General features: G+C 43.6%; 1 protein-coding gene across 2 annotated transcripts in view; it reads right to left on the bottom strand.

Moving 5' to 3' along the window:
- Positions 1–12,760, bottom strand: part of LOC126272314 (COBW domain-containing protein 1-like) — a 489,194-nt gene that overhangs the window by 161,686 nt on the left and 314,748 nt on the right. For both annotated transcript variants that reach the window (XM_049975096.1, XM_049975097.1), the window contains exon 8: positions 4,498–4,542. In XM_049975096.1, coding sequence (XP_049831053.1) covers positions 4,498–4,542 — 45 coding nt within the window. The remainder of the gene's footprint in view (positions 1–4,497; positions 4,543–12,760) is intronic.

The following is a 12,760-nucleotide window of genomic DNA, read 5'->3' as shown; positions in this document are numbered from 1 at the left end:
TGAGCATGTAAAAGCCACACATCAAGGGACTACAACACACCTTTTGCATGGATCCCAAATGGCCTTGTTGCCCATGGACAGTTCGTAAAGACGTGTTCCATAGCTGTAATAGCAACGGTATGGTGTGCTCGGGAAATGGGAGTAACGAGGAGCTAAAACGCCAGATGCACCATGAGAAGCTGCCGCTGGATGGTAAGTGGCAGTTTACCAGTCTCAACACAGGGACTTGGCATGGGGCTGGTCCTGTAACTGCCTGTGGCCAGTCTCATCTCCTCACGGTGGACAGTATCAATGACTTTCAAGTATTAAGGCCTCACTGACCTGTACACAGTGCACACACGTACTTAAGTTTAAAATAATACGACATGGACAATTAAAATGAACACACACACATTTCTCCACAGAAAACATAAAAACAGTCCGTGCCACTCATTCCTACAGCTTATTCAATGTAAGTTGCAACTGAGATCGCAACACTGGAGGAGGAACAGAAAACTGAAAACTGAAAAATCGTCCACAAATAATGAGCACTGTACAGGGCTCCTTACTGTAGACATGAAACTGCTGATGGCTTTGGCAAAAAGGGTTTCGCTTGAAACACTGCCCTGGGCAACACCAATCTCCTGCGAAAGTATTCACCAACTCGGAGCCAAAAAAGTGCTTTGATAAAAAGTTCTGAATAAAGATGTGAAGATGGTTACGGAAGCTCCACTGGTTGGAGGTGTCTCCAAGTTGTATTGTACGTAGTACTGGTATGAAAAGCATACCTACAGAATGCTGTTTGCGTAAGAAAGCCTGCTGATGAGCCGTCTCTAACAAGGTCAGGTTGTCGACAGTAGATCGAAACCTCCTGACTCCACACTGGGAGCGACTTAAGAGCTGCCTGGTCTCCAGTATCCAGACCAGACGACAGTTAACCATTCTCTCCAATGTCTCTCCTACACAACTTGTTAAGGCAGTGCTCTGGTAACTACTTGGACATGTTCGGTCCTTTCCTGGTTTGAGATGAATTACCAAAATCGCCTCCCTCCACGACCTGGGAAATTGGTGTGTCTACAATATCAAGTTAAAACATTGTAATAAGATTTCCTTGGACACTGGTTTCTAGTTCCACAGCATACTGTATCGGATTTGATCGTGACTGGGTACAGTATCATACAGTATGAGCAGTTACAGGACTCTGAATTGTTAGATCTGAAGTGTAACTCACGCCATACCATGGTGGAATGCTAACGACAGTACGCTGGATCCTGGGTGGCAGTGGCAGTAGTCAGTGCAAAATGCTCTGCCACTGTCTGTGCAATGTCTCCATGTGTCGTTTGGAGACATTCCCGATCCAACAACGCTGCAAAAAGTAATGGACTACCTTTACCGGAAATCTTCTTGATAACTTCCCATACTTTTGTAGTGGAACGACTGATGGAGTCGAGGAACATTTGCCATGATCTTCTATTGCTAACCTTAATTACGCGTCGAGCCTTGGCTCATATGACTCGAAAGGCTGTGAGATAGTTCTGTTGTTGGGAAACACTTAAATCTTCAAAGAGCTGCATGCCTGTCCCGTATTGCTGAAAAGCACTCATCACTCCACCAAGGTACAGTTTGTCTCCTAAGATGGCAGGATAGGTCAGTGGCATAATGGACCACTTGTCAGATGTGGTCCACCCATTCCTGGGCACTATTGCAGTGTTCAAACTGGATGAACAGTTTCCACTCAGCCCTTAGCATTTTGGTGGCTTCTGTTCAAGTAGCCCTCCTTCCAGTAGGTGAATGAGTTGGAAGTGGTCATTGGAATGAAGGCAGTCAACGACTTCCCACAGAAAAGAGACCACAAGGGCTGCAGAGCAGAAAGGGAAGTCAATGGCTGAAAATGGCCCAGTAGCAGGGCAGAAATGAATGGGCGTACCTGTGTTAAGGATGCACAGTGCCTGAGAAGTTATGAGGCTCTCCAAAACCCATCCCCAAAGACAAGCAGAGGTCGAGCACCGCAGGACAGTGAGAGCTTCAGAGGCTACTGCATCATGCAAAAGTAAATAAAGAGAGCAGAGGGTTGGTGCACGTTATCTACAAACACAGCGACCCCTCCTTTGGCCCATTCCCCACTCAGGTCATCACTGCGATACAGTATATAGTCCTGAAGGATATGGGCATCAGAAGCTTTCAAATGTGTTTCCTGCAAACACAAGCACAGGGGGTGTTCATTTCCTCCTAATGTGTTCTGAAGCCATTAATGTTTCACCTTAATATGGGAACCATCTGTCACAGGAGTTGCACTTTCACCCTGTCCTTCTGTGATGAAAGTGAGGCCGTAGTTAGTGGAGATTCAGTCTTGGGGCGAGATGGTTGCACCAGTCTGATGTGAAGTAGCTTTACAGAAGAATCTTGGGAGATGTCAGAGAGAATGACGTAGATATCATCAGACAGTTTAATTCCTGATTACGGCAATTGTGGAAGCTTGACCTTTGATGTTTTGCCTTCAGTAAGCTGTGGCTGTGGTAGTGGCAGCACTGGGCAGTGTACCAAACTGAATCTTTGGAGGGGCTGAGAGGTCTGCAATGGTGGCAACCATGGCCTTTTCTAAAGTTCTTGGAGAAGGTACAGGTGACAAAGTAACTGCAGCAGCACAAATGCATTGGCAAATGCAGGTGCTAGTGTTGACACCAGCAGCCTCCGTTTGTGCAGCAGCACTAGCTTTCTACACTTGATGTTTAATAACTGAAGCAAAGGAGATAGTGAGCGTTGGAAGCAGCATGGCTTTATAAATCTTTTTAGCCTCACCATGCGGAATGTGCTTCATAGTCTAAAGCTCTTGTTATCTTCTGGTCTTCCAAACATACATTGCATTGCCAACTCCAGACAGGGTGAGCTCCAGAGCAATTCCCACATTTCAGTGGAGATGAACAAGCAACTCCTTTATGGGCAGCCATACCACATTTGCCACAAGTCGCTTCTCCCTAACACCCACGAGTAGTATGCCAAAGTGCTGGCATTTGAAACAGTGCGTTTGGTTGGAAATACAAGGCTGCACTCTTAGGCAAAGAAAACTTGTCTTAAAGTGCTCACCAAGTTTTGTGCTATTAAACGTCAGGATAAAGGAGTCGGAACATACAAAGTGCCCACCACCCTCTTCATGATGTTTAGCACTCCACGATGCCTTCTGTAGCCCACTCATCTTTCAGTTCCTCCTTGGGAATGTCCACCAGATCCCCGCACATTACAACACCTTTGCTGTAATTCAAGGTGCTGTAAACCCCAGTTTCGATGGCATATTCCCAAAGTATTGCGTTTTCTATATGTTCTTAACTTGTTCGGAATAAGATATTTCTACTAATAGTGCCCCATTATGCAATCCTTTAACTTATTTTAAAGTGTCAGTGATGCCTTCTAGGACTTTTTGAATACAGAAACGCGAAACTTTCTCGAAGCTGTCCTCTTTCCTCTTAACAATTAAAAATACGTTTCGATGACCAGCATGCATTGTGTTACTAGATCCCAAAGTTTTTGAATTAGCTCTCAATCAGGACGACTGGTTACGTAAGCTATCTTGTTTGACTGGATCTTTTTACAGAGCAGTGGCCCACCGTCTCCACTGGAAGGAAAAGAAGAGAATTTCGAGGGTTTCATACCGGTACCACGAGCAGCTACGGAAATAAATGTCCACCAACACAGACTCCCGCATGCCCACATAAGACTTACACAACTGAGGTGCGGCAGGTATCCCAGATGTTGCCCGCTAATGACTGTCGCGGTGGCCGCTGAAGCATGCCCAAAGATTACGGTGAAAGAGGACACTTACCAGTCACCAGCTCAGCAACCACAGGCTCGCCAAGTCCGTATCCAGCAAGTGAATTCTGGGACCCTGAGGGATTCTTACATTCAAACAACTGTCGTCGAGATACTGTGTTATGTACATAACGTACACGCAACTACGTTACTCCACGCACATATTTAGGTGTGCAATTGGATTGGATTGGACCACAACTGTGATCCCAACAATGTACCTTTCTGTAATTAGAGCATCTGTTCAATATGTCTATCACATGAGACTCTTCCACACCTTCAAATATCACTTGAATGGTTCGAATCTCGTAGCAAGCCATTAAATGTCTGCGAGTTTGGTTGCCATACGTTTCTCTATTTGTATTCAATTAATGAGGTAGAACAGTTTGCAGTATACTCAGAGATGGTTAAGCCCATTTAGCTTAGTTACACAGATTGATGTTCCATATTTCATTGTTTTCTATAAAGAATTTCCTATCTGTGTTTCAGATTTACACTAACAAGCAAGGACAATCGGATAACCAAGATCGAGTGGCGCTTTCAAACCGTTCAGCTTCGAATTCACCTGACAGAACACTATTTTATGAAGCGGGCGAAAAATATAAATGAGATAGAATATACGATTTATGGTGGACTGTGGCGCAATTACAGCGACATTCTACAGACTAAATCCTGGAGGGTAGAGACTACTGCGAAACATTGGGCGTGCCGACTTACCTACAGCGCGTCGTCTCAATCATCCCAGCAGCCGAGTTGATGCACCTGTTGACAACAGAAAACAAGCATTTATTTAAGTGCTGAAGACGACCGACTGTCGCTAAGAGGTACAAATAACTCAACATGAGATAGCTTTCTGCCACAACAAATATGAGTCACAAGCGATTACTTTAAGAAACCAGAAGGTGGTCATTACTAATAAAGCAATAATTACTACATGTATATGGGAGACACAAAGCAAGAAGTGATGAGGAGATGCCTTTCTTTACAGTACACGAATTCTGAACTTCACTATATTTAGAAAGAAGCTTCTCCTTCTGTAGAAAACCCAGATTCCTGTGTTATTGTTTAAGTTGTTTTGAAACTGCTCACAGACGATTGGTATCTACGGTGTCTGCTGTTTCTCGTTTTTCGATAAACTTCCTCAGCTGCTTAAGTTGATAGTTCGGTGTTAACTTCGAAAACATGCTCTTTATCTAAAAACAAGTCGTTTTCTTTGTCACAAAATATCTCCATTGAGAATACGCACATAATATATGATTTTTGAAGAGGGGCAGCCTTTTCAGTGGTTAAAGAAGCAACAACCAGTATGACTGACAGATGTGCCTATGTAACATTAATGAACATTCTCATATTCTGTTGGAACACCAGCACACCTGAAAGCAATGGTAAATTACAGTCACTATACAACGGATGGAAAAAAATTGAAGCACCCAGAGGACGTGGTTGGACGTCAGTGTAAACACACACACACACACACACACACACACACACACACACACACACACACACACACACACACCATCAATGGATACGTAAATGATTAGAAGTACAACTCAGTGATAGGTATAATGACCACCAGAGTTCTTCATGTTAGCAGCCATTACTGGTGCAGTACAAGGTCTGACCCTAATTACGACACAGACACCACTTTCACTTTTAGCCAATTGTTCTAGTGCAGTCCAAAGCCACATACAACCTAACTGTATTGGTGCAATCCAACGTCAAGTGACTTCAAAATATAGTACAACTGCCCACAGTTAATACGTTGCGAGTGTCCTGGGTCCAAGTTCCACCATGTCCCATTTTCTTAAATAATATCTGACTTAAGAGAAATTTCGCAATAACGTCTAATAACAATAGTGCAATTTCATCAACATCTACCCTAGACAAATCTAAATAAGAGCCCACTAATCCCATGCCTACCCCTATGGGAACCCATAGTACTGCCCTTGTCACCCCTTCTGCCGACACACCTCTCTGTAGCACCCACCCCGGCCACCCCGTTTCTCGTCTGCGGCCTCCCGTAAACCCCGCGGCTGAGGTCCCGTCCCTGATATCGGACAGATGCTCAGATGTTACCCCCACCATTTTAAATATATATAAATCTTCTGTAAGAGTTTGACGTAATTAGATATTAGTTTTAATCAGAGTGTTATACCATGTTATGAGCTACATCATGTCTGAAAACCATCTGAAACCACATCTTTTAAAACAAACATTTCATTTACTTCACAACCTATCATCGTATATGACGCAAAACAATGTGTCAAGCTACAATAAAAGTGGGTGATAAGGTCGTATATCTACACTGTATTAAATATAGAATACAATCACTCATTAACAGATGTTTTGCAGCAGAGAATAAAAGTATGATTCCTTGATATACTCCTGTACCATGTTTGCATCACATTGGAACCACTACATATTATAAAAAATCCATGTGCACTCAACAGCATCTCCCTACATGTAATTCATTTCTACTGTACAACTGCCACAGCCATTTAAAAACAACCATAACGGGCTGCATTAATGCCGATCTCACATATTTCGTGCTGTGACAGTTCTTGAATTTAAGCATGGATAACAGTTTAGCACACGCATACAAACCAAACGCACCCTAAAAGTAAAAAATTGCCACACACAATGGCTACACAACAGCTGATGTTTCGGACACCTGGCAGGCCGGCCGCAGTGGCCGTGCGGTTCTAGGCGCTGCAGCCCGGAACCGCGGGACTGCTACGGTCGCAGGTTCGAATCCTGCCTCGGGCATGGATGTGTGTGATGTCCTTAGGTTGGTTAGGTATAAATGGTTCTAAGTCTAGGGGACTGATGACCTCAGCTGTTAAGTCCCATAGTGCTTAGAGCCATTTGAACACCTGGCTGAAAATGACTTACAAGTTCGTTGCGCCCTCCATCGGTAATGCTGGAACTCAGTATGGTGTTGGCCCACCCTTTGCCTTTATGACAGCTTCCACTGTCGCAGGCATACGTTCAATCACGTGCTCGAAGGTTTCTTGGAGTGCTGCACTGAGGAGAGGTATCGATTTCGGTCGGTGAAGCCTGGCACGAAGTCGGCGTTCCAAAACATCCCAAAGGTGTTCTATAGGAGCCAGGGCATGACTCTGTGCAGGCCAGTCCATTACAGGGATCTTACTGTCGTGTAATCACTCCGCTACAGGCCGTGCATTATGAATAGGTGCTCCATCGTGTTGAGAGGTGCAATCGCCTTCACCGAAATGCTCTTCAAGACTGGGAAGCAAGAAAGCGCTTAAAACATCAATGTACGCCTGTGCTGTGATAGTTCCACACAGAACAACAGGGGTGCAAGCCCCCTCCATCAAAAACACGACCACACCATAACACCACAGCCTCCGAATTTTACTGTTGACACTACACACACTGGCAGATGACCTTCACTGGGCACTCGTCATACCCACACCCTGAAATCGGATCGCCATATTGTATACCGTGATTCGTCACTCCACACAATGTTTTTCCACTGTTCCTTCGTCCAATATTTACGCTCCTTACACCCAGTGAGGCGTCGTTTGGCATTTACCGACGTGCTGTGTGGCATATGAGCAGCCGCTCGACCATGAAATCCAATTTCTCTCACCTCCCGTCTAACTGTCATAGTACTTGCAGTGGATCCTGATGCAGTTTGGAATTCCTGTGTGATGGTCTGGATAGATGTCTACCTATTACAAATTACGATCCTCTGCAACTGTCGATGGTCTCTGTCAGTCAACAGACGAGGTCTGCCTGCACGCTTTTGTGCTGTACGTGTCCCTTCACGTTTCCACTTCACTATCACATCGGAAACAGTGGACCTAGGGACGTTTAGGAGTGTGGAAATCTCGCGTACAGATGTATGACACAAGTGACACCCAATCACCTTGTAACACTTATATCGATTATAAGTAGGTTTATATTATGTAGCTGTGTATCTGTAAGTACGAAATGTTTATTCTTTGTTGATTAAAGTCATGTATTTGTGGCAGGAAATTTAAAAATACTGTAGTGTATATATGGAAAAAGCTAAATGATGTTTGAAATAACGAAATTTTGTAATATGTGAATATTTAGAAGAAAAAAATTGTATATTGGAACCTGGTTCATGCTTAGGGCACTTGTATTGTAAAATGTAAAAGATGCAGGGAAGTCCCTCCGCAACGGAAGTGGCTTGGCGCGATGTAAAAGCTGGTTTTGGCAGTCAGACAGGGCGGCTCCTTGGTGTGGACGGTGCTCAGTCAGTGATTAGCCGTTGCAAGGTACACATCGACGGTGCCAAGGGAGGCAACCCGAAGCCGCTTTGCAAGGAATTTTGATTCAGATGTGGATTTGGCTGTTGCATGGTACTCTCGGCAATAAGGAATGGCTCTAACACATTAAAAATCCGTCGCCAAGAAGAAATCGTACAAAGCATTCAAACACCAAGAGCCGTGAGTATAGTTAACCGCCACGTCGCTTGCCACCACTACTTCGCCACTGTTCCACCAACTATATACGTACAGATATGTATCAGAGCGTGGACCAGTTAATTTTTGCGAGTTCTTTTAATAATAATCCAAGTGCTATAAACCTGTGTTTAGAACCATAACTCTTATCCTGAACATGAACCTGTGCAGGATCCGCTCCTAAATGTTTATAAAACCGAGTATCCTGTTTCAATGTACTATTACTGTTTATTTATGTTTGTCAGATGTGCAAGTGTTATTGGAAGTGAAGCTAGTTAGAATTTTACTAAAATACTCTCAACTTATTGCAAACCATCGTTTTGCAAAAATCCAGTGCGAGACTGTAAATGTTACTGTCTAAAATACCTGCTTGACAGGTGATGAAAAAAGGCAAATAAGTTATACTCATTTGAAACTTAATTTAGCTTTGATTGCAATCATGAACGATTTTTTTAAAGTTAATTAAGCTCAGTGTTGAATAATTTGCCTTAAAAAGAAAAAAAACTTAAATGATTTCAAGCGAAGATAAGAATTAAATTTAATCGTACTGAATTTTGGCAGCTGAAGTAATCATAGAGTTTGACTAGAGATACAACATCAGTTTATGGGTCCCCACCATATCTTCTAATATTAGAAAGGTAATTGGAATAGTATTGCTACTAAGGAAATCTAATACATTTCTATAAATGGGAGCATAAACAGTGTAATTGTGATATTATTTATTTTATTTGTGGTATTTAGATGTGAGTTAAGTCAGAACCCCCTCCAGCCAAATTTAGTTTTGCAGTAACATTTCAGTACTGACCCAAGTAACAGTCTTGAGTGTAGCTCTTATTAGTGTGAGTTTGGTACAAATTTTGCTTTCTATGATCAGTACGTGGAGTATTGATGACTTGTGCTACACACAGCTGGGAGTGCCCTGTGTCCGTTTGTATCCTGTGTACTATTCAAAGGGAAATATTAATGAAAGTAACTTAAATAACTAATATTTAATTTTGTTAAACATATGCCTAATTGGATTGACGGCCGTTGTTAAACATGTGCCTAATTGGATTGACGACCGTTCATTTTTCATTCGTATACGAAATTTACTACTTTCATTAAACACCAAAGTTTAAAGCCTGTTTAGTTTTTCTGTTAAATTCACCATATTCAAAATTACTGTGCAATACCTTTATCCGTTAGATATACACGCTCGGTCAAAATTATAAGTCCTCTCTGAGGGTAACATTAGCTTATGTCTTGGTAGGCTAGTGTTATAACCAGACCACGTTGGAACTCTTTGAGTTCCGCGAAGCGCCACATTCTACTCTCTTACGATGTCTAATAACTACTGAGGTCGCTGATATGGAGTACCTGGCAGTAGGTGGCAGCACAATGGACCTAATATGAAAAACTTTCGATCACATAGTGTATGTAACTACATGTTCTTAAGGTTACTACTAACTACTCTTTTGTAGTTAGTTCATTGTTACTTAAAATCGAGCGTGAGGCGTACAGGGTTTTTGTGGGTCACCCCGTATATCGTCTTGTAGAATAGTGGTGATGGTAATTCCTGGAACTATCGGGGTTCGCACAGTCTACCTTGGGGTTGCTCACTACAGCAATATCGTGCATTAATGGTCTCGACTAGGGAGATGGAGTGTATAAATTGTCGCCGAAATGAAATTCTCCACTCGCGATGTGCAGACGCGCAGCCGGTTGTTGGGAGAGAAACAGATTAGCGCGCCAGTGAGACGAGGGAATCCGCAAAGGGCTGTTCCCGGAACGGAGGAACAGCCGCGCGGCGGTCGCAGACGGCGGCAGGCAGGAAGTGCAGCGAGCGCGGTGACCAGGTCGGCGTCGCGACGCCGTCACAAAAGGCAGGCGTCGGGTCTGCAAAAAAACCGCCGGCGCTCACAATGAAGAGCGAGCCAGCGGCCGGGGCGGGGACTCGCCCCGCTTAGCCAATAAACTGGCCCGCGCACAATGGCGCCGCGCGAAATGAAATTGTGCGCCCCGGGCCGGGCGGTCAAAGGGGCCATCGCTACAGGTAATTGTGTAGCGGCAGACAAAGAAAAATACCGGCCGCTCGCCAAGGTGATATTGCATAGGTGCAGAAACTAATCGAGGCGCCGACAATGTAGCGCCGCTGGTAATTAGCCCGCTGGAATTTATATCACGTCCGCCGCGCGCCCGAGGTCCGAGGCGATACTCGGCAACTGTTGGCTTTCGCCGACCAACTCGACGGGTGACTAAACTCCCTGCTCTTCGCGCGTTACTCCGTAGGCGGCTGGACGGCGCTCGCCACAAAGGGACGGTGTGTCCTACTGGTCACAGACACTCCCTTCCCTCTCAGTAACCGCTACAACGGCTATCATTTTTGTAGGATTGTAATTCACTGCTGAATATTTTTCAAAAATTACGAAAAGATTCATTTTACAATGTATACTAGGAACATGTTGAGGTCAGTAATTGTAGGTAATATCTTTACTCAATCATTTTCAGCGTTATTCACTTACTCGTTTACAAAATAAGACAGCGACGACGCTTTTCGACAACACGCTGACATCCTCAGATGTCTACAGAAGCAGTTCGCGTTCAATTTTTATTTACTGGTTTCCGGCAAAGTTCACTGCACCATATACAATTATGTCTCATAATGAAACAGGACTTCTGTGCGACTTCATTACAAAATATAAGCCGGCCGCTGTGGCCGAGCAGTTCTAGGCGCTTCAGCCCCGAACCGCGCTCCTACTATGGTAGCAGTTTCGATTTCTCAGATGTTAAGTCCCATAGTGCTCAGAGCCATTTGAACTAATTGAACAAAATATAAAAACACTATGCATTACATAGTAAAACTGTATAAAGATAAGTAACAATTTTTCAAGAGACTGGTTTAGAAAATAATTAGTCTGATTTTACAATTACTATGAAAACCACATATTTTAATATTGAGATATTTTAAAGTAATCGTGCACAAACGCAGATAAAATGGCAAATATATCTGGCAACAGACGTAGTCATAAAACAACTGTAAGAGATACTCGAAGACAAGAATAATCCTTATTTTAAAATATTGTACAATTCTTGGATGATAGTATTTATCACATTCTGGTAGTATATATGTCCAATGTCCTCGTTAGCGGGGCGAGAATCACAGCTTGGATAGGATATTTGTTTTAACAAATGGCTCCTTTTACGAATGCCGTTCAATAAGTATTGCAACACCTTTTCTTCTGAATGTAGTTTGGTTTTATTCAGAGTTCCAGTACAGCATATCATTCCCCACTCTTTTGGCTACAGAACCCTATTTTTCAACATAATCTCCGCCCATTACGATGGCCTTAAGCCATCTTATGGGAAGGGCCTGTGTCACTGCATGGTTCCACTCTACTGGTCCACGTCTTCTGCATACCCATCATCCATCACCCATCAACACGTACTGCTTCGACAGGCGGCGAGGAAGCCAGCGGGCACACACACTTGAGTACCCCAACTGGTGAACGAGTTGTCAGTACTACCAACAGAGACATCCAGTTGTGCAGCGTGTGTTTGTTTGTGATCATCTCGAATGAGAGTGTACGAACGTTCCAGCGTTGCAGGAGTCACGCAGGAGATAGGATTGGTTTGTGAGACCTTGTTGCTATAATGACAGACGCCTCACCCAACGATTCATTGTGCTTTTGCTCCTTGTCAGGTCTCCGCAGACCGTCTGCAAGCGTCTATGAATATCTGCGACGTTCTGGTTTTCCATCAAAAGAAACTCAATGACACCTCTCTCCTTATAAAGTGCCTCCGTCACAGATGCCATTTTGAACGGTAGGCCTACGTCTAGTGTTGCCGCCTATAGGAACTTCAAGAAAGTCTCACAACAAATTCTCCGTGTTTTTCAACCGAAACGGGCCGAGACAAAACGTGTATTGCATTACTTAATGAATGCCCCTCATATTAGCTACAAGTGACTTGCTCTTAATCTATTAACACTAATAATTTCTGTTTTGGTTGGTGTCGAGTTGAGAAACAAATGATGTCGTGCAATCTGTTGCTGAACTATGCAAAACCATGCGCTGCTGTTATTACGGTCTGTGTCCACTAATACTGTCTATTCCGTTTTTGCTTGGCTGACGAGTGTGTTATGAAAATCACTGTATGGCAGGGGTATCGCATTTAATTAAATGTATCCAGAGCACGCCAACAAGTACATTTAGTTCAGGAAGTTTTGCTCTCCTCAGTCAATGTAAGTCTTATCTATCGATGATATGTACAGTGGTGAACGAACTAGAAGGAATATTCGATAACAAGATCTTGAGGTAGTGCGAAAGTTACGGAAAGCAAAAGCTGATTCAGAAGTTAAGTCTAATGCTAGTGTTAACTGGTACACAACGACATGCAATCAGACTGCCGTCCTCACGCGTAATTTGATTGACACTTTTAGAGGCTGTCATGAAAAAGTAAAGCAGAGGGCACGGTCATGGAAAGAATAATCCATTTTTGTACAGCGTAGAAGGCGACCCGTAAGTTATTCTAAACGTTGTATACGT

This window comes from Schistocerca gregaria, chromosome 5 (assembly GCF_023897955.1).
Source record: "Schistocerca gregaria isolate iqSchGreg1 chromosome 5, iqSchGreg1.2, whole genome shotgun sequence".
NCBI lineage: Eukaryota > Metazoa > Arthropoda > Insecta > Orthoptera > Acrididae > Schistocerca > Schistocerca gregaria.
The sequence above is the reverse complement of the archived record's forward strand: the minus strand, read 5'-3'. Positions and strand labels throughout refer to the sequence as shown.